This window comes from Leguminivora glycinivorella, chromosome 10, assembly GCF_023078275.1.
Source record: "Leguminivora glycinivorella isolate SPB_JAAS2020 chromosome 10, LegGlyc_1.1, whole genome shotgun sequence".
In the NCBI taxonomy this organism is placed as follows: Eukaryota; Metazoa; Arthropoda; class Insecta; order Lepidoptera; family Tortricidae; genus Leguminivora; species Leguminivora glycinivorella.
This window is the reverse complement of record NC_062980.1, coordinates 7,642,674-7,665,275: the sequence shown is the minus strand read 5'-3', so window position 1 is coordinate 7,665,275 and position 22,602 is coordinate 7,642,674. Positions and strand designations below refer to the sequence as shown.

The window sequence follows — 22,602 nt, the reverse complement described above, 5'->3', positions numbered from 1 at the left end:
ACGGACGGACGGACGGACGGACGGACGGACGGACGGACGGACGGACAGACAGACATGGCGAAACTATAAGGGTTCCTAGTTGACTACGGAACCCTAAAAATTAAAGTAATAATTATAAAAGTAGATCCCATCCCAAATAATTATTTGCTTTTGTTATATGATAAGTATTAGAGTAAAGTATATATTAATATGATGATAAAATAAGACAAATACAATTCTAATTACTTCAAGGTGGTGCTCAGGGTCTGATGATGGAGCCAGATGGTGGTCACCAATACCAATGAACAATATGACTATACAACTTCGTGGTTTACATGTCATTCTAGCATTTTCACTTTCACATTTCAAGTGCATATACCACGAGTATAGGTTCTCGGGTGTGCTGATTTAAAAATTAATGACCGATTTGGAATCTGACATTGCTGACTGTCACTTTGACACAAAAGTCATCATGGGTGTCGTAAAATAGGTTTTAGGGGTGCTGATTCCAAAATTAATGACCAATGTGGAATCTGACATTGCTGACTGTCACTTTGACACAAAAGTCGTCATGGGTGTCGTCAAATAGGTTTGCGGGGGTGCTGATTCCAAAATTAATGAACAATGTGGAATCTGACATTGCTGACTGTCACTTTGACACAAAAGTCGTCATGGGTGTCGTAAAATTGGTTTTAGGGGGTGCTGATTCCAAAATTAATGACCAATGTGGAATCTGACATTGCAGACTGTCACTTTGACACAAAAGTCGTCATGGGTGTCGTCAAATAGGTTTGCGGGGTGCTGATTCCAAAATTAATGAACAATGTGGAATCTGACATTGCTGACTGTCACTTTGACACAAAAGTCGTCATGGGTGTCGTAAAATTGGTTTTAGGGGTGCTGATTCCAAAATTAATGACCAATGTGGAATCTGACATTGCTGACTGTCACTTTGACACAAAAGTCGTCATGGGTGTCGTCAAATAGGTTTGCGGGGGTGCTGATTCCAAAATTAATGAACAATGTGGAATCTGACATTGCTGACTGTCACTTTGACACAAAAGTCGTCATGGGTGTCGTCAAATAGGTTTGCGGGGGTGCTGATTCCAAAATTAATGAACAATGTGGAATCTGACATTGCTGACTGTCACTTTGACACAAAAGTCGTCATGGGTGTCGTAAAATAGGTTTTAGGGGTGCTGATTCCAAAATTAATGAACAATGTGGAATCTGACATTGCTGACTGTCACTTTGACACAAAAGTCGTCATGGGTGTCGTAAAATTGGTTTTAGGGGGTGCTGATTCCAAAATTAATGACCAATGTGGAATCTGACATTGCTGACTGTCACTTTGACACAAAAGTCGTCATGGGTGTCGTCAAATAGGTTTGCGGGGTGCTGATTCCAAAATTAATGAACAATGTGGAATCTGACATTGCTGACTGTCACTGACACAAAAGTCGTCATGGGTGTCGTAAAATTGGTTTTAGGGGTGCTGATTCCAAAAATAATGACCAATGTGGAATCTAACATTGCTGACTGCCACTTTGACACAAAAGTCATCATGGGTGTCGTAAAATAGGTTTTAGGGGGTGCTGATTCCAAAAATAATGACTAATGTGGAATCTAACATTGCTGACTGTCACTTTGACACAAAAGTCATCATGGGTGTCGTCAAATAGGTTTCCGGAGGTGCTGATTTGAAAATTAATGACCGATTTGGAATCTTGACATTGCTGACTGTCACTTTGACACAAAAGTCGTCATGGGTGTCGTCAAAAAGGTTTCCGGGGTGCTGATTCCAAAATTAACGACTATTTTGGAATCTCACAGTGCTAATTGTCATTTTGACACAAAAGGAATCATGGGTGTAGTCAAATAGTTTTTAGGGGGTACTGATTCCAAAATTAATGAAATGATTTAAAAAGTTATGACCGATTTGGAACCTGACATTGCACAGTACCCCTGGAAACCTATTTGACGACACCCATAACGACTTTTATGTCAAAGTGACAGTCAGCAATGTCAGATTCCAAATTGATCATTAATATTGAGATCAGTACCCATGAAAACCTATTTGAAGACACCCATGATCACTTTTGTGTCAAAGTGACAGTCAACAGTGTCAGATTCCAAATTGGTCATTAGTTTTCAAACACCTCCGGATACCTATTTGACGACACCCATGACGACTTTTGTGTCAAAGTGACAGTCAGCAATGTCAGATTCCAAATTGGTCACTAATTTTGGAATCAGCACCCCCTAAAACCTATTTTACGACACCCATGACGACTTTTGTGTCAAAGTGACAGTCAGAAATGTCAGATTGAACATTGGTCATTAATTTTGGAATCAGCACCCCCTAAAACCTATTTTACGACACCCATGACGACTTTTGTGTCAGAGTGACAGTCAGCAATGTCAGATTGAACATTGGTCATTAATTTTGGAATCAGCACCCCCTAAAACCTATTTTACGACACCCATGACGACTTTTGTGTCAAAGTGACAGTCAGCAATGTCAGATTCCACATTGGTCATTAATTTTGGAATCAGCACCCCCTAAAACCTATTTTACGACACCCATGACGACTTTTGTGTCAAAGTGACCTGTCAGCAATGTCAGATTCCAAATTGGTCATTAATTTTGGAATCAGCACCCCTAAAACCTATTTTACGACACCCATGACGACTTTTGTGTCAGAGTGACAGTCAGCAATGTCAGATTGAACATTGGTCATTAATTTTGGAATCAGCACCTCCTAAAACCTATTTTACGACACCCATGACGACTTTTGTGTCAAAGTGACAGTCAGCAATGTCAGATTCCACATTGGTCATTAATTTTGGAATCAGCACCCCCTAAAACCTATTTTACGACACCCATGACGACTTTTGTGTCAAAGTGACAGTCAGCACTGTCAGATTCCAAATTGGTCATTCATTTTGTAATCAGCACCCCCTAAAACCTATTTTACGACACCCATGACGACTTTTGTGTCAGAGTGACAGTCAGCAATGTCAGATTGAACATTGGTCATTAATTTTGGAATCAGCACCCCTAAAACCTATTTTACGACACCCATGACGACTTTTGTGTCAGAGTGACAGTCAGCAATGTCAGATTGAACATTGGTCATTAATTTTGGAATCAGCACCCCCTAAAACCTATTTTACGACACCCATCACGACTTTTGTGTCAAAGTGACAGTCAGCAATGTCAGATTCCACATTGGTCATTAATTTTGGAATCAGCACCCCCTAAAACCTATTTTACGACACCCATGACGACTTTTGTGTCAAAGTGACAGTCAGCAATGTCAGATTCCAAATTGGTCATTAATTTTGGAATCAGCACCCCCTAAAACCTATTTTACGACACCCATGACGACTTTTGTGTCAGAGTGACAGTCAGCAATGTCAGATTGAACATTGGTCATTAATTTTGGAATCAGCACCTCCTAAAACCTATTTTACGACACCCATGACGACTTTTGTGTCAAAGTGACAGTCAGCAATGTCAGATTCCACATTGGTCATTAATTTTGGAATCAGCACCCCCTAAAACCTATTTTACGACACCCATGACGACTTTTGTGTCAAAGTGACAGTCAGCACTGTCAGATTCCAAATTGGTCATTCATTTTGTAATCAGCACCCCCTAAAACCTATTTTACGACACCCATGACGACTTTTGTGTCAGAGTGACAGTCAGCAATGTCAGATTGAACATTGGTCATTAATTTTGGAATCAGCACCCCCTAAAACCTATTTTACGACACCCATGACGACTTTTGTGTCAAAGTGACAGTCAGCAATGTCAGATTCCACATTGGTCATTAATTTTGGAATCAGCACCCCCTAAAACCTATTTTACGACACCCATGATGACTTTTGTGTCAAAGTGACAGTCGGCAATCTGAGGTACTACATATTCGTAATCTGAAAGTAATCAAGTCAATAATTTCAGTTATTTTGAATCGACTATGATTCCGAGTTATTGGTAATAGTAATGATTGTATAGATGATTAGTGATTCCTTTACATGTAATGGTAATTTACCGTTTCACTTGATTACATTACAAGTAATCTGACACCCAGTAGTGTCAGATTACAAAGTAAAATCAAGTAATCGTGTAATCCGGAATCGATTACGATTTCCCCATCTCTGGGTTTAGTTATATGGTTCATTGGTACTGGTGACCACCATCTGGCTCCATCATCAGACCCTGAGTACCACCTCTTGTCAAAGGTCTTGTTGAGACGAACCCAACGAGCCTAAACACGAAGTCGTTTACTTACATGGTTCACTGGTACTGGTGACCACCTTCTGGCTCCATCATCAGATCCCGAGTACCATCTTGATGTGTCTTATCATCTTGAACGTATTGTAATTTTCACATTTTTATCATCACAACGTTGTAATACTTTAACATTCAAACATAACAAAGTATTACAAAAGCAAATATTTACGGATCAAGGATCAAATTCGTTGGTCGCTGTTTACACACACACAATGCGAGGATAGCCCGTGTAGAAACAAGGCGTCCGACCCACACAACAATAAATATTCTCGACGTTTGCGATGAAAACTCGGAGACCAAAGCGACATACGTCTTACCTGCTCGAGCTCCGGCGCGGCACTGAAATCGCAGGCGTCCGTCGCCGGTAAAATAGCGACAGGAAGGCTAGTTTTCAAAAAATTGGCAAAAAATCATGATAAAATATTATAACGACAAATGGATAACAGCAGTTTAAGCACATTGTGCAGATTATTTATATACTAAAATAACTTCGATAACATGTAGATTTTCGGAGAAATGATCACTTGTTTCGATGTATTTTCAAGACAAAATTGAGTTCGTTTTACTTTCAATTTCTCAATTTCAAAGGATTAAATGATAAATATTGTTTAATGGGCCTTAAGTACAAGATATTTGGAACTTAAATTTACCTCATTTATGAGAGTGATCTTATCAAATTGTACATAATAAGAGCTCCGAATTCTGTGCTTCACGCGGTTTTTCCTAAACGAGCATCAGAAAAACAATCATTACTAATTGAAAAAGCTTTTTTTTTCATATGTTTTTTATTTAACCGACAGTTAATAAGATGTTCTAACTGAAACAAGTACTTTCACTGTCTTTTAGTATGAGTAAAGTGTACAATTTTGTCGATAAATATTGTGCATTTTACAATATATCGCCTTTTTTTGTCATAGCGCTCTTAAAAGGTAAAAAACTTTGTTTGATTGCATAACTCCTACAGTCCTGCCGTAACTAAGACGGTCGCTCATACCTACGGAACCATATTAAAAAGTCCACAGGTTTTGGTTTCCGGAATATTTTTCGACAAAACTCAATGAAGTAGGTACAGTGAGCTGCAAAAATGCATGGCGAAATTATCAATGAATTCATTTATAATTTGTCCATGAAATTTCGCAACTCAATAACATGTACGACATTATTGTTGAAGTTTGAAGTTTATAACACTTTCACAGTCAGTGCTATCAAAATCCCTGCCATAAAAACTTTTTCTACCTAAATACATACCTTTCTACCTCTCTAAACTATAATGTATTGTAGCATTTGGTCGGCCAATTTGATTCGTTGCTCCGGCACTGGCTACGGCAGGTACGGCTGTTGTGTAAAATCGCATGCAATTTATTGCAACATCTGCGAAAGCCTCAACGCAACGGTTTGTAATGGAAGTAATGGAACAACAACTTCAAACTCACATAAGATATTTTTACGGAACCGTAAAAGTTCGTACCTACAAGAAGTGTTAGTTTAAGTTCTGATACTGAAGTCTTAACCTCGTTTCTCTCAAAACCCGGTAGGATTACTTTACTGCTTAAGTACCAAAGCCCGTCATCAATAGGTGAGAATAAGTGTTAGCCAAAGGTTTGTATTCAAAACTCAGAAAGGACTTAATTCCGTAATAATTAACTAGATAATCATTAAGTTATTCAATTATTATTAGGTTATTCAATTATATTCAAAATATATAGGTAGGTTATTTAATATATTAGTTTTACATGTATTTCTTTTGTTGCAGCCTTCATCGTATACTACGCGTTTCAATCCAGCTTCTTCTGGCTCAACGTGATGTGCTTTGACATTTGGCGGACATTCAGGTACTTTAAAAACTAGCTACTATTTGTAAAAAAAAGTGTTGAAACGCTTGAAGCTTATCAAAGAAGAATTTTAATTCACTAATAGGTTGAAAGTTTCCGACTTTTAGAAAATTTCCACTAACTTTAATATCAGTATCTTTTTGTTAAAAGATATCGACATTTCAGAAATAATAAATATTTAATTTTCACAACTTACTGTGTGTGTCACGGTAATTTTAAACTCTGAAAAATATAATCTTTTAAGACATTTCAACATTATAAACCCTGCAAAATCTGACTTTCGGATGAATCTGAGTTTGAAGCTTAGCTGACACAGGTAATCCCTTCACCTTTACTTATTTAAGATTAAACCCACCTACTTAGCCCCAGTATTCGTAGAACGTTCGCAAGTCTATTACGAGTATATGATTTGGCTCGAGTCCCAGACAAGCGAAGTGGCAAGATAAATTAATTAAAGATACAGCAGCACTAACCTAATGTGCCGCTGTACGCTGATCTACACTAATGCGTTACTGTACTACGTAAGATTAGGGAGTTTGTTTACTAAATAGATACTTGCGATCATATTGTTCATGATACGTACCGTCAATTTGGATTATTAGTTATTTAATAATTGCTATCGTTAATCTTTTCCATTGAGACTAGTAGGTACAAACTATCAAAACCAAGAGTACGATTCTCACAAAACCATCTTCGGCAAAAATTTCATAGATGTTTTATTCTCATAAGACATGCCTACTGTTTAATACAAATGTTTAACTGGCTATTTTTATATAGATATAATAAATAAACTAAGGACTAAACATCGATTGAATAATTCAGTTGACTGAATTGGTTTCTTTAAAATATACGTAGGTATAAGTTCTAAGGAATTCTAAATCACGCTTTCGAAAATTCTCAGGCGGTGTTTTAAAAAGTTTTTCGTTCACAAGTAATAAATTGCTTCACTAAAGTTTCGTGGAGTAGATATTTATAACAGTTTCACTGCGGTAAAATATTGCACATTTGATGAGTACATTTAATGATTAATTAAAAATATAAATTATTCGTTTCAATCATGAGAAATATACCTACGAGACCGTTTGACTTGTTATTTTAATCAAACGGGAAAGAGAGTGGTTTGAAATTGTCGCAGTAAAAAATTCGTGAGCATATTATACTTCATGCGCATAAACAAAATTACTCTATTTAAAATTGGCAACCTTGGTATGATAGGAATAGGGCCAAAGCCAACGCGCAACATCACAATAGATTACCTACGCTTCGTAGCGTATCGTAATCGTAGCTGGTTACTTCTATCGCAGCTCTTCTGTATAGGTGCGACAGAGCCAGACTGCATTTCAATGGGCGACTAGCGCTTCAAATGCCAAAGATTGCCATTTCGGCTGGGTGGCAGGATCCATTACCTTTCATTGCCACGCAGCGTTAATAATTGTCACTTCGGCTAAGCCGGCAGAATGTCGTTGGTACCTATACTGTCATAGTTAATATTTGTAACTATTTAGAAAATCTATTAGAATCCAATAACATGTGTAGGTAGTTCTACATAATACATATATAGTTATTTTAATAAACAATTCCAATGGTGTGTACTGTGTGTTACGCATTGCAGATCGGCCACTCCGATTCCGTCCAGTACCGGAAACTCGCTGTAGGTTTCATCGTTGTACAGAAATCGATGTTTTAACATTTAGCATGTACCGTGGTGGGGCCACATTCAAAGTACCAGCGTTTTCACATTTCCCGATCTGATGTCGGATGTCGGATGGAAGGAAATGTAAGACATATTATGTTTCCTTCATTTGTTTAGTCAATTAGTAAATCTTAATTGCTAAAATATTTGAATTAAATATCTGTCATAAGGTGGACTCCATATTAACATATGACATTACCTACCTATATACTGAGCGTGTTTTTCACAGGACACGGACATACCTTTCGACATTCGCTATCGAAAAGGCTATGGCTATACCGATAATTTCAGCCATATTGGACCCACCCTACCATAATTTTGTAAAAAAAATGTGTAGTGTTCGTAATTAATAAAGACTACGCAGGTTTGTATCGATCAGTTTGACCGGATAGAGCAGTGTAAAAATGCTCAAAATACAAATTGGAATGATGCAAAATTCTATACCATACAGCATGACAAGCACATTTGTCATCAACCTTAATGATTTATGGCAAGGTGTACAATGAATTTGGCCTCACAATCGTAAAAGGTGTAGGTGGCATGCCTGTCGTAGATGTGTTTTATAGTATTATGAGGGCGTTTATCGTAAACAATGATTGCACGATCGTAACTAAGGATTAATATCTGTAGCGTTTCATTGAGTGATTTTTATACAGGGTTTTGAACATACAGGATATATTGGAACGTTATTAATATATTACTAAATATATTGATGATAAGAACAAATCAGTGACTCATTTTACAAAATGTAGCGACGACGTCGTAGCAAGTAGACTCTGATCTCATATCAGGCTAACTTGGCAGCTATATTGATAGTACGGACATTAAGTAAACGTCATAATTTCAAAGTTTAAAATAACGCTTGCACGCCTGCACGGGCTACGGCTATGCTATAACAATCGCTGCCAACTTAAGTGTAAGGCCTGAGTGGACGCTCGTTGCAGAGCGTTCGGCGGGGCGTGCGAGCGTGCATACAATCTATGCAGCGTGGAATCAGGACACTTGTATGAGCTTTAGCTGTTTGACTTGCACGCCGCGCGCCTCGTCCCGCTGCACGCCCAATATGAGCGTGCACTCAGGCCACGACATTGGTCTAAGCGCGACAGCGGTGAGCGGCAGCCATACGTGCGAATGAAAAGTCCCATCGCTGTGGCTCGCTCCAATATATGGCCGCCGCTCACCGCTGTCGCGCTTAGACCAATGTCGTGGCTGGGCCGTTACACTGTCGATCTGACTCTCGAAAGTATATTCCGCTACGTAGCGCTTTTTCGTGACACAGTTGCAAATGTTGTACCAATAATAAGTTTTAGACTAAACAACTGATCTGTGATCTCATTATTTACACCATAAAATAAGTAATTACAAACAAACTTCACATTAATTGGTTATATTTCCTATAATTCGTACTTATCGAAATTTGAATCTTTAAATATTTTGCATTTTCCTGTGATATAATAACGTAAGTATGTATATTTAGTTGAATGTGAATTTGTATAATGTTTTGATATGGAATTCCGCCACTCATCGGCTTCATTCGGGTTCTCTGATCTTGTTGGAATAACTTTATTTTTTTTCAATCCGAGCGAATTTAATTAAAGACGGCGCATAAATATAACTTGGCCTCTTTTTATCTCTTATTGATATTTTTATTAAATTGATTTTAGACTGTCTTTTTTAAGTCCTTTAAGTATTAGAAAATGTAAACATTAGATTTGTAACTATTGGTTTGTACTTACTAGGTAGAAGCATGAGAGCAAATAATATATTATGTTATCAAATTATTTAGACTAGGTACAAGTAGATTTGTAGATTTTTATATTTTACTAATTATAAATTTGTCAATTACCATGTTACTGACTTTTTAGACGTTATACATATTTATGATCAATATTTTCGGTTGCATGCAATTGTATTATTTCTTGTTACATAATTTACAGTATATCCCAATTTATTTGAAAGTATCTATCAAAAAATTACTAAATAGGTAGGCAACTGAATTTACTAATGCCAGAAACACAAAAAGGTTTAGTTCTGATGAAATTATATTTGTTTTATTCCTTTGCGGTGCAGAGGTATGTGAAAGCCAAGCACTGGTATGATTTTCAAAGCACATTCAGATTTTCGAAACACTGGCCACACAAACATCGCATCAGTTGTGAACCCAAACGGAACAAGCCTGTTGAAGCATTGTGAATTTAGTTGCACAGCAGGGTAACCTTTACTACTTAGAAAATTATGTAAAAAGCTAAGCGGAGCTACCCGCTATACATAATAGAAACAAAAGCTTTTGTTTACAGATTAGGGTCTACCTGAAAAAAGAAATCTCATATGACTCATATGAGACAGACTATGTATAATTTCATCGGGGACCAAGGCAGTCTGTCTGTATTTTCATTCGTCCAAACCTCTGGTATAAAGGATTTTTTCCGTAATTTATCTTGGCTCACAAGTTTTTTTGGCAGAATGCAGACATCATGATACGTAAAATTTGATAATAATAATGTATAGTTATTAGGTATGTCTTTCAACATGGTTATAACTTACAATAGGTAAAGGAAAATCTAGATTAGTTAAATTAGTGGAATGAAATGATAGCTATTTCATCACGCAGGAAAAATTACGTACCTACTTACTAGTTCCTATATCGAAATCTAATTTCATATTTTTTTTAATGCTTACCGATATCAACAAAGGACTTCAGGGCATACAATAACGCAAGAGTCGCAACGGTAAGGTTTTAAATGTCGTTAAATTAAGAACTTTGATTTTGTTATTTTTCCTTGGATGTACATATATGTACTTGGATGTAAAAGTATAATAAAGCTAAGTGACATGTAAGGTCGAGAAACACCTGTAGAGAAAATAAACAAATAATATTAACCTTTCCAACTAGGGAACAAATCAAATTATTTTATTGAATATTTTCTGACACACACACTAACATACACTAGAGAAATTTCGTCGGGTACCATGGCGGGAGGGTGGTCTAGTGGTAATGACGTTAGCCACGTAAGCGAAGACAAAAACGACAAGACCACCAGTGGGCGTTGTCGTTTTTTCTTTCGTGTATGATATCTATTTCAATTTAATATTAACATTAACCTTTATTTTTAAAAAATCTAACGGACTTGGTTAACCATATCCAAATCAAATTTTGAAAAACCTACTTGCCGCCTATCTCACAAATATGCATTATACAATCTTTGAATAAGCGGGTAAATAATTAATTAATTACCTAATATGTACAATATAAGGCTTTTTTTAGCCAGTACCTACTTTATTTGGATATTGTCAAACAAGGCCTAAAGCACCTACGTCACCAACGAAGTAGCAAAGTCAAGATTATGTATATAAGTACTTATATATTTAATATATGTTCGTGTTTTACGCGCGAAGACACAACCCGAGAAGTTTGGTTGGCGTAGCGTTTACGTATTTTTGCCAAAATATAGCTGAAAACTTCGCTCCGAGAATGCACGTCAGAGTTCTAGACTTTATTTTATTTTTATTCAGACACTGCATTTTACAGGAGTGCAACAAAGCGAACTCTTGTTCATAGTCATTTCTACTTTTAAATAATGTATACCTACACACGTATAATTTAAAATAAGATTTTTTTTTTCTTTTTATTTAATTAACATAATGATCAGTACTTATTCATCAGCTGTATATACGATAGTGGAAAAGGGTCTGTAGCCAAGAGTACAATCATTGACGCTCCGCATAATATTGTTGTTATCTCTTCGCTCTTCCTGTGAGACGGAGCCAGCTAACAACGATACCGATATGAGCGTAAGGGATTATGACGTTGGCTAGATACTCAGAACTCAACAATCTACGACGTCTAAGACACGTTTATCTATGTGGATCAATGGCAATATCTATTTACTAACTTTTTATCTATGACTCGTAACTAAGGTACCTTATAAAATGCTTTATTATCGCTGCGATAATACAATCTGTTAACCTTTGTTGCTTAATGGCATTTGCAGTCTAAATATTCTAAATACCTTTGCATTGAATGTGATCTTGCTTGAGCTTCTAGTTAAAAAAAATACTCGGGTGAGTAAGTAGAGTATGAAGAAAACCTTGCCAAATATTTACTCGTACTTAAACTCAAGTGTCATTGGGTAATTCTCAAAATAGTGGCATCGTACCCTGCCATCACGTTTTTGAATAGAAAGTATGCGAAATATATAATTTTCACATATAATTAAAATTTTCATAAGTAGGCATTAACGTGACACATCGAGGCCAACACATATTTTTTCTATAAATATAATACTTTTGTAAAAAAAAAAATAAAGAAGACCGTTTTCTACTGTACCCTGCCTTGTCACAACGCGACACTGCTCAAGTTTTCGCTCTATAGATTATTAAATTGCAGTTTTATGATAATAAAATATCGTTTTTTGTAGAGAATAGACTACTATATTCTTAAATATATGTTGCACGGGATGTTTCGATTACTTTTGAACACTAATTTTCACCTTCAAAGTTTGTCCAGCGATATTTTCTCCATATCCTGTGCGTCCGCGGTATTGTACCTCACTCACACACAGAAAGTCTTATTGAGGCCCTAATATACGTAAAACACGTAGCCAGTATGGTTCTAGCCGCCGGTGTAAAGGTTTGTGTGTGAGGTGCTGCGGTCTTGTGGTTAGAAGTTTTCAAAGTGTGACGTTCGGAGTTTGTAACAGGTATGTCCACTTTATTCTGGCATGATTATTTTAAAATATTAATACGGCAGTTTTTTTACCAATAACATTTTAATGTTGTATTGAAGTATAACTATGTATATTAAAATTATGACAGTTGTATTATCAACAGTTTCGGAGATAATATCTAGTTAATCGGATTTTCACTACACCCTGTGTAACTTTATCCTGCCATCACTCTGCAGGGTAAAGTGACTGTTGACAGGATAAAGAAACACAAGTAAAAAAAGCTATTTTGACATGGTTTTTACTAACTTGCAATGTATGTATGTATGTATGTTTGTATGTATGTTGAGGTCAAATCTTGCAACCCAATTTGAAGCAGAAATATTCAACCGACTGAGCTGAAATTTTGTATACACGCTGCGGATGACGTTCGCATATAAGCGCCGATATGGGGCATTGGGTCCTTCGATATTGGGCAATAGTCTGCTCAGCGCCGAAGCAGTCCCGACGAGGCTAGGAACCAATTTGATAAAATGTTCCTCGGAGTACCAATTTTGGTTTGAATTTAAGCCCAAGTACTTAATTTGGGGCGTAAGAGGGACCGCCTCACCGCCAATAGGCAAGGCAACATCCCTATCGCTCTTGCATATAGGCATTACAGAACCAGATTGCATTTCGATCGGCTTATAGCGTCAACGATTATCATTTTGGCTAGGTCGGCAGCAATCACTTTCTTCGGGCCTATCCTTCGAAAACCACGTCATCGGTCGTGGCAAGTAACACCGCAAGCCCAAACAAATTAATGCGCCTAACTGTGAGCTCAGTTGCCACTGTGGCTCTCCTTATTATCCTGGTACTTTCTTCCCCTCACGGCTACTATTGTGTCATCGGCATAACAAATGGTGATCATGCGGAGAAGTTGGACTACTCTGATAGCCAAGTCAAAGCTAATGCTCCAGAGCAGGCGCCCAGTACCGACCCCTGTGGAAAACTGTGGGTAGGTTATGATTATTATGAATATGCATGTGGGTAAGAAGAAGAATAAAGAAGTCAGTCTTGATTTGAGCACGTAGTCTCATTGACCTGTCCCTATACGTTTATATGGCGCAGCCGGTAGGAACACCACACTCCATTCGTCTTTCTAGGCATCTTCCTCCTGATTCATTGAGCAGTACTCTATCTGCAAGGTAATGCCCTATGGTGAATGATGATCTTCAAATAGAAAGGCGCATCGTGGAAGCAATGCGCCTATTTTATTACCACATAAGGAAGAAAGCCGAAGTAATTGGCAATGTCAAGAGATACTGCGATAGCTCCCTGCCTTTTCTCTGCTACCAGACCGCTGTATTTATGCAGCGCATCAATTGCGTCTATCGCTCCTCCCAGAACCCGATCTCTGATGTTTGGGCACGTGTCTTTCAAAATGCGTGCACAGCAGTAGATGAGACTTACGATGATGCGCTCAACATCGTGCCAGTTTCATCTAGGAGGGCAATGGGACGGTATCCTAAGGGACAGTCAGCTGGACTACCCTTTTTCGAAAGGCACAGTCTGCCCACCTTCCAACGAGAATTTATACCCTCTCGGAGGCAGTCGTCAATGTGGCCACGTAATCTACTTCCAAGATGTTTAAAGAGCCAAGGCACACCGTCCGGCCCTAGAGTGGCCCTCATTTTAAATACTGACCTCATTATCTCGACATCTGTTACCAAGGAGACATCAAGGAGACGAACCAACTCTTCCACTGGGGCAGCCATTGCAGGCATTACATGCACAAGTACAACTCACATTGTGAATCATGATATGTGCTTTGTTGTTTTACAAGACTGTGATTGTAGGTACTTATTTATTTATTCTTTATTGCACATAAAAAGTACAAAATGGTGTACATAATGCCTTAAGGCATTCTCTACCAGTCAAACACTGCAGGCATCGTGACTGAAAATAATAATCAGATATCACTTACTGTACTTCAACTGTTTTGAATAAAAAATAATGGATATTGTTTAAAAAAATACTTTTTTTGCTTTTGTTTCTACTTAAAGAAAAAAATTGAATCCTAACGAAATCATAATAGTCGATATACGTTGAATTATTAGTGGTAAACTTGTTTTTTTATTCAAACTCTCTTTATCCTGCCACGTTTTCCCTGCTACCCTGTCTATTCACTTTCTCCTGTATGTCTAAAATTTCAACTCGCTATAAGTTCTACGTTTTTACGACTATTTCGTTCCCTCCTGCAAATTCCGTATCATTGATGCACTCAAAAACATATTTAAATCCAAAAAGGTACAAAAAACCATTTTCATTTTTTTTCATTCACTTTACCCTGACGGTGCCACTTTTTTGAGAACGAACCCATTATAAAACTTCACTTATTGTAGTTATTATTGTAGGTACATAAAAGTTCAAATATTTAGAAATAATAAACTTAATTAAGAAGCTTACCGCGCTGCATTGCGACCATTTGGTTTAATTCGCGTTTCCGTAAAGTCCAGACTTAAGAGGCCGCGCAAGCTCGGTTCTCCATACAAACGTACAGCCTGGCAAAATAGGGTAGACACTTCTGTGTATCTGAGACTAGATTAAGGGCCCCCGGCCCCCCACATCTAGCGTCTCGCGAGCGTAGCGTCGGGCCAACTGTATGGCAAAGCCTGACGCCGCGTCGACGTCGCGCCGTCTTTTTCCTACAGTCAACCAATTGGAACCCTAGGCCACTCTATAACCATGACAAGCAGTAAGAGATTTCTTAGAATCTGATTTATATTATAACGTCACTATGACATAGTTCTACAGTGGCCTAGGGTTCCAATTGGTTGACTGTAGGAAAAAGACGGCGCGACGTCGACGCGTCGGCGCGTGCAAAAATAAAAAATGGAAAAAAATGTTTTATTAGGGTACCCCCCCCCCCCCCCCCCTTACATGTAAAGTGGGGGCTGATATTTTTTTTCATTCCAACCCCAACGTGTGATATATTGTTGGATAGGTATTTAAAAATGAATAAGGGTTTACTCAGATGATTTTTTGATAATATTATTATTTTCGGAAATAATCGCTCCTAAAGGAAAAAAAGTGCGTCCCCCCCTCTAACTTTTGAACCATATGTTTAAAAAATATGAAAAAAATCACAAAAGTAGAACTTTACAAAGACTTTCTAGGAAAATTGTTTTGAACTTGATAGGTTTAGTAGTTTTTGAGAAAAATACGGAAAACTACGGAACCCTACACTGAGCGTGGCCCGACACGCTCTTGGCCGGTTTTTTTACAAGCTAGAGCAATAAAAACGGTTTTATATGTGCCAGTATATGTGCAAAGTTTCCTTATAATTCAACACGTAAAATACCTATTTATTTTAAAATGAGAACGAATTTATCCATTTGTATGGTAAGTTGAATTTCGGCTGAGCTTTCCGGGGACTCTTAATGAGGATAACGCTTTAAATTCTTTCTAAATTCTTTTTACGGCTCTTGCTTAACGTTTATTGGGGTAATTTCAGTTAGTTATCTAATTGATAACATCGTAGTTTGGTGAATACTTTAGAGGCACTTTAAGCTACGGTCTGATAATTTGCGCTAATCATCAAGCAAACTGTTACAGTCTGAGCAAAAAGAGCAGAAATTAAAAAGTGGCAACATTGTAGTGACATGGTTTATGGTTTAAGATATTTTATTCTCATAAGATTTACATAATAAATCACTTACTGAGAAAACATAATATTATTGCTTATATCTAGGTAAGAGAGGGTAGCATGCAAAACTGCGAGTGACTACTTACAAGCAATCATGGTAACATGCTCAGTGCAACAAACAAGTATTGGGCCAGTTAAACTGGGACTTTAAACATTAGTTAATTAGCGGTCGTGCATGCTTTATTTCATAATTCATTTTTATATTAAAATATTTGTAATATAATGTATTTTTATATAATCAATCCGTATTAATAGTTATATTATATTCAAATATTAATTTATATTCGATATATTTATATTTTATTTGGCATTTATTTATTATTCATTAATAATTTATAATATATTTGGTGTACCTTTTATTTATTTCATTAATATATAATGTTTTAATGTTTTTTAAAAACCTTTAATGATTTAGCGTCTTTAATGTCCTTAGGCAATTTATTGTACAGCTGAGCCCCTTCGTAAATTATATTCTTTTTTCCATACATTGTTCGAGGTGGACGTAAAATAATATTATTTGCTTGCCTAGTGAGTCTCTTTTGCACTTCTGATCGTTTTGTGAAGGTAATGTGACTATGTATATTTTTATTTATTATTTTTCTTATTAATATGCACGTTTTATAAATATATGTTTGCGAAAGGTTTAATATTTTAGTTTCTTTGTATATGGTACTACTTGGTGTAAGATGCTTATAATTAAATAATAATTTCACAATTTTATTTTGAGCGCGTTGTAGGGTTTTTAAGTTGGATTTAGCTGCAGATCCCCATATTTCTATTAGATAGTCCAAGTGAGGTTTTACAAGAGAGTTATATATGGTAAAGCGTGCTTTATTTGGCAGACAACATACAATTTGTCGTAGTGCACCGGTTAGTGAGACGATTTTAGAGCGCAGGGTCTCGATATGTGATTTCCATGTAAGCTTGTCGTCGAGCGTTAAGCCAAGGTATTTTTCTTGTTCAACTTTTTGCAGTGTTACATTATTTATAATTAACGGGTTGTAATCTGATATCACTTTATTTTTTGCAGAGAATATGACGTATTTAGTTTTCGATTCGTTTATAGTTAATAGGTTACTAAGAAGCCAGTTTTGTAGTATATTTAAGTCATTTTGCGCTTGTTCAATTAGTGTATTTATATTGGGACCAAAGTAAAATAAGCAAGTGTCATCAGCAAATAATGTTAAATGGGCCTTTAGTCCTATGTTATGCATGTCGTTTACATAGATGAGGAAGAGCAATGGCCCTAAGATGGATCCCTGCGGAATGCCATATTTTATTTCTTGGGCTCCGCTCTTCATTTGGCTTATTTTGGTGATTTGTTTTCGATTGGTCAGATACGATTGCAGGATTTTAAAGGCATTTCCAATAATACCAATCGAATTTAGCTTTGATAGGAGACGAGAGTGACTAACCGTATCAAAAGCCTTTTTGAGGTCAACGAAAATGCCGAGGGCTATATTTTTACTGTCAATGTTAACTTTTATTTCTGTTAGTAGGTCTGTAGTTGCCGATAGTGTGTTTGATTTTGATCGAAAACCGTATTGTTTGCTGGAAAGGAAATTATTAGAGTCTAGGTGTTCTGTCAATCGCTGATGGATGATCTTTTCGAAGATTTTTGATATTATTGGTAGGACAGATATTGGTCTGTAATTTCCAGGATCCAATTTGTCACCAGATTTAAATATGGGTCGAACTTTAGCTACTTTAAGAGAATCAGGAAATACGCCTTTATCGAAAGATTGATTAATATATTTAGCTGGGACGCTATTGCACAACACCCTGCATTTTATGATTAAGCACTGAGACTTGTCACAGGTTGTTCCTTGGGTGGCCCTGAGTAGATAAAGATCGGGAGGCATCGAGAGCCCCCCTTAATTTAGGAGGGAGGAGGGGGGGAAGGCTGGCGCCTCCGCGCTTCCTTTGAAACCATATTTCTCTAAAACTATACAAAATAGGGCATGCGATATATCATTTTCGGATAAATGATGGACGAGGAATTCATTTTTGGAACAAAACAAATATACTTTAGAACAAAAATACAAAAAGAATGGGAAAATCTTAAAACGAGATTTTTTTTTCATACATATTATTGCACGTTTTATAAAAACCGTAATAGTTATTTTAAAATAAAAAATACTATTTAATAGCTACATTTATCTAGTTTTAGAAAATGTATAATTTGTTATAGAAATATATTATAGGACGACTGATAAAAAATAATTTACATCGCCCGATAGGGTGATTTGAATGCTCATTTCAATAAGTTTTGTCAATGATTTCAGGTAAAATCACTATTTTTAACACACGAAAGCCGTAATCATTGTAGTTTATCGCTATTTTAGTGATTAATGTACTTAAAATTTAAAAAATACAAAAATTTAAAAAAATATTAAAAATGCGATAATTTTTTTTAACATTATCCTATTTTGTTCTTTCTACACAATATATATCTAAAAGCAATAAATATCAATAAAAAGCCACATTTATGCAGTTTATAAAAATATATAGTTTGTTATATAAATATATTACGAAACGCGAGATAAAAAATAATGAAAATGAAAATTTTAATGTACGGGTCAGCTTGCATTATTCGATGAGGTGAGGTAAAGGTACTACCCGCTGTGCAGTGGAGTTCGTCTAGTAATACAGAAATATATTTATTCTAATAACGTTTGCACACGACCCAGTACAGAAAATTGTAAAAGTCCTATAATATAGTTTATTTTGATTGTAAAATAAAATTGCATATGACTTATAATGTAAAAGAAAAATTGTCTTAATCATGTTCTCCTCTCCTAAAGCAGTTCTGCATGCATAGGCTTGAAGATTTTTTAGTTTACTAGCAGATTACTTAGTTACTTCCTTTGGGCCCCCTTAAATCGGTTTTACCCATCCATAAAAGATAAAATAAAAATCGTCATATTCTTCCTTTCAGTATCAATGATAGTTAGTTATTGCGCAATAGTGCCATAAAAAATAAACTAGATTCGTATTAGCATTAAACATTAAGGATTTTTGAACTAAGACATTGCTTTTGTACAAAGTAGAACCTCAAAAAATGGTCCGACTAGACGAAAACATGTGTATCGGGGCTAGTCCTCAAGGCTCTCAAAAAGTGTAGCTATTTTGAGTTATTAAAATAAAACAACATGAATAGTCTGAATTTAATTATGTAATATCTGGGCGACCGAGCTTCGCTCGGTTCTATTTTAATATATCACGTCTTTAGATAAAAAAAAAACTCTTATAAATACAAAAACAAAAAAAAAGACAAAAAACAAAAACTTAATTTCTGGCCGGGATTCGAAACCCTGACACCTAGCTACGATCTATCTGCGTACATTAGACCGACCTCGTGCGACTGAGCTACGCGGAATCGATGCGCGCGCGGCGAAATTAAGGACCATATTTTACGTTTACAAATGCGAAAGAAAAACTCAAGAAAACTCGAAAATTCGCGTTTTCCGGGATCTAAGGCTACGCTAGATCGATTTTTCACCCCCGAAAACCCCCACAAAACAAATTTCAGCGAAATCGTTAGAGCGGTTTCCGAGATCGTCGGTATATATAAATAAATAAATAAATAAATAAATAAATAAATAAATAAATATACAAGAATTGCTCGTTTAATAGTATAAGATATATCACAACATTCACAACACCCACTGCATAAGCACATCAGCTCCGAACATTTAATTTAAAAAGTCTTTTTTTACGGTTGGCTTACGCGGCACTGTTTTTTACACCTGCATCCGACAATTTCGAGGCATGTTTCTGCAGCAACAGGCAAAGTTGCGGGCAAGTAGGCTCCCAAATCCCAATTGTTACAGACTTTCGTCCAGCCACAAGTAGCAAATAATAGCAAATTTTGAATTGGGTTTAGTTGACCCCATACATGGACACCTTGATATACCTATAACCCTTACAAAAATGGTGTAAGGCAGCTTTTGTCGGTGAAATGCTGTTAATTTGGCGGTCTTTTTTGGTTAATAACTATTTTCGGCACTCGTTAACCAAAGTACAGGACGCAGATCTGGAATAATAAATATGTCAAGTAAGAATTATCCATAAATTATGCAAATCATATAGATATCTACTATTTCACAAGATGTATTAGGATCAGATGTATATATCTGACCTATCATATCAATCGATCATTTAATGTGATATCAATAGTTAAATTCAGACTATATAGGAGTATGTTTACTTTGAAGTACTCTAAATAACTACACTTTTTGAGAGCTTTGAGTGCCTTTACCTCACCTCATCGAATCATACAAGCTGACCCGTACCGTACATCACGATCGCCCTGCCACGTCACTTTCATTATTTTTTATCTCGCGTTTCGTAATATATTTATATAACAAACTATATATTTTTATAAACTACATAGATGTGGCTTTTTATTCATATTTATTGCTTTTAGATATATATTGTATAGAAAGAACAAAATAGTATAATGTTATAAAAAAGTTATCACATTTTCATTTTTTTTTAATTTTTGTATTTTTTATTATTTTAAGTACATTAATCACTAAAATAGCCATAAACTACAATGATTACGGCTTTCGTGTGTTAAAAATAGTGATTATACCTGAAATCATTGACAAAACTTATTGAAATGAGCATTCAAATCACCCTATCGGGCGATGTAAATTATTTTTTATCACTCGTCCTATAATATATTTCTATAACAAATTATACATTTTCTTAAACTAGATAAATGTAGCTATTAAATAATATTTTTATTTAAAAAAAACCATTACAGTTTTCATAAAATGTGCAATAATGTGTATAAAAAAAAATCTCGTTTTTAAATTTTCCCATTTTATTTTGTGTTTTTGTTCCAAAATACATTTTTTTTGTTCCAAAAATGAATTCCTCGTCCTTCATTTATCCGAAAATGATATATCGCATGCCCTATTTTGTATAGTTTTAGAGAAATATGGTTTCAAAGGAAGCGCGGAGGCGCCAGCCTTCCCCCCCTCCTCCCTCCTAAATTAAGGGGGGCTCTCGATGCCTCCCGATCTTTATCTACTCAGGGCCACCCAATGAACAACTGTGCCAAGTCTCAGTGCTTAATCATAAAATGCAGGGTTCCCATACAAGACATAGCAATAGCGTCCCCAGTAATTTCTCGAGGCTCCCAAGAATTAGAGTTTTTATGCACTTTAGAGTTTTTGTGGTGAGACCGTCGATACCTGAACTTGTGTTTGGATTTAATTTGTCAATAATAGTTGAAATTTCGTTTACAGATGTATGTTTCAGATTTGTGAGCTTTTTATTGGGGATCGTGAGACCGCAAATTTCTTTATTTTGATATTCGCTAGGTATTTGATTTGCTAAAATAGTGCCTATATTGGCAAAGTAATTATTAAAACATTCGCATATTTTGGTAGTGTCTGAAGTTGTTTCCGATCCCGTTTTCAATTTTAGGATTGTATTTTCAGATTTTGTTTTGTTATTTGATAGGTTATTGATCAAGTCCCACATTTTCAACGGCTTTCCCTTACATAACTTAAATTCTTTATGATAATATTTACATTTCGTTGATTGTATCAGGTTTGAGACCTTGTTTCTTTCGATGCGTAATTCTTCTTTTAGGTTTTCATCATTTGGCTCATTATTGCTTTTCTTCCAGAGGGTATTACGATGGTTTATTGCTTCTATAACATTCTTATTTATCCAATCATTCCTTGGTGGGTTTAGTATTTTTACTTTTGTTGATTTGTTTCTGTTGATCTCTGTAAGGATATACTCCTCAAAATCCTCGTAGTTATCATGGGTTCCTATTTTGTTACCATTTTCTATAGATTTATACAAGTTACTGTAATTTACTGACTCAAATTCTACCTTTTGGGCTTGAACTGATGGACATCCTTTAATTTCAAGAAAGATTTGTTTATGGTCAGACATATTAGACTCAATTATAGCCATATGATAGCTATGACCTTTAATGTTTGACCATACGTGGTCGAGAATAGATTTAGTTTCCGATGTTTCACGTGTGCAGTGGGTTTGGGTCAGTTTATTAAGTATAGTGTATCCATATTCTTTAAATAGTATTTTATATTCTCTTACGGTTTTGGACGCCTCTAGTATATTATAATTGAAGTCTCCGAGAACTAAGGTTCTCTTTTTATTTTCTAGTTGTTTAGAGAGTAATTCTAAAAAGTGGTCAGTATTCGTTCGCCCAGGTTTGTAGATGATACCGATGTGCAAGCTAAATTTTTCGATGTGTACCCACAAAAAGTGATTATCTTCTTCACATGTCTCTTCAACTATATTTTGTTTTATATCATTATGCACAAATAATGAAACACCTCCTCCTCTTGAATGATGACGAAAATTATAATAATGTGTATAGTTGGGTATATTTAGTGCTTTTGCTTCTGTTACCGATTTAATCCATGTTTCGGTTAATGCTACAATATGTACTT

General features: G+C 36.0%; 1 protein-coding gene across 3 annotated transcripts in view; it reads left to right on the top strand.

Annotated features, from left to right (window-relative positions):
* LOC125230146 (G-protein coupled receptor Mth2-like) overlaps positions 1–22,602 on the top strand; it is an 87,192-nt gene that overhangs the window by 36,429 nt on the left and 28,161 nt on the right. For all 3 annotated transcript variants that reach the window (XM_048135185.1, XM_048135184.1, XM_048135186.1), the window contains one exon: positions 6,036–6,114. In XM_048135185.1, the coding sequence (XP_047991142.1) occupies positions 6,036–6,114 (79 nt within the window). The remainder of the gene's footprint in view (positions 1–6,035; positions 6,115–22,602) is intronic.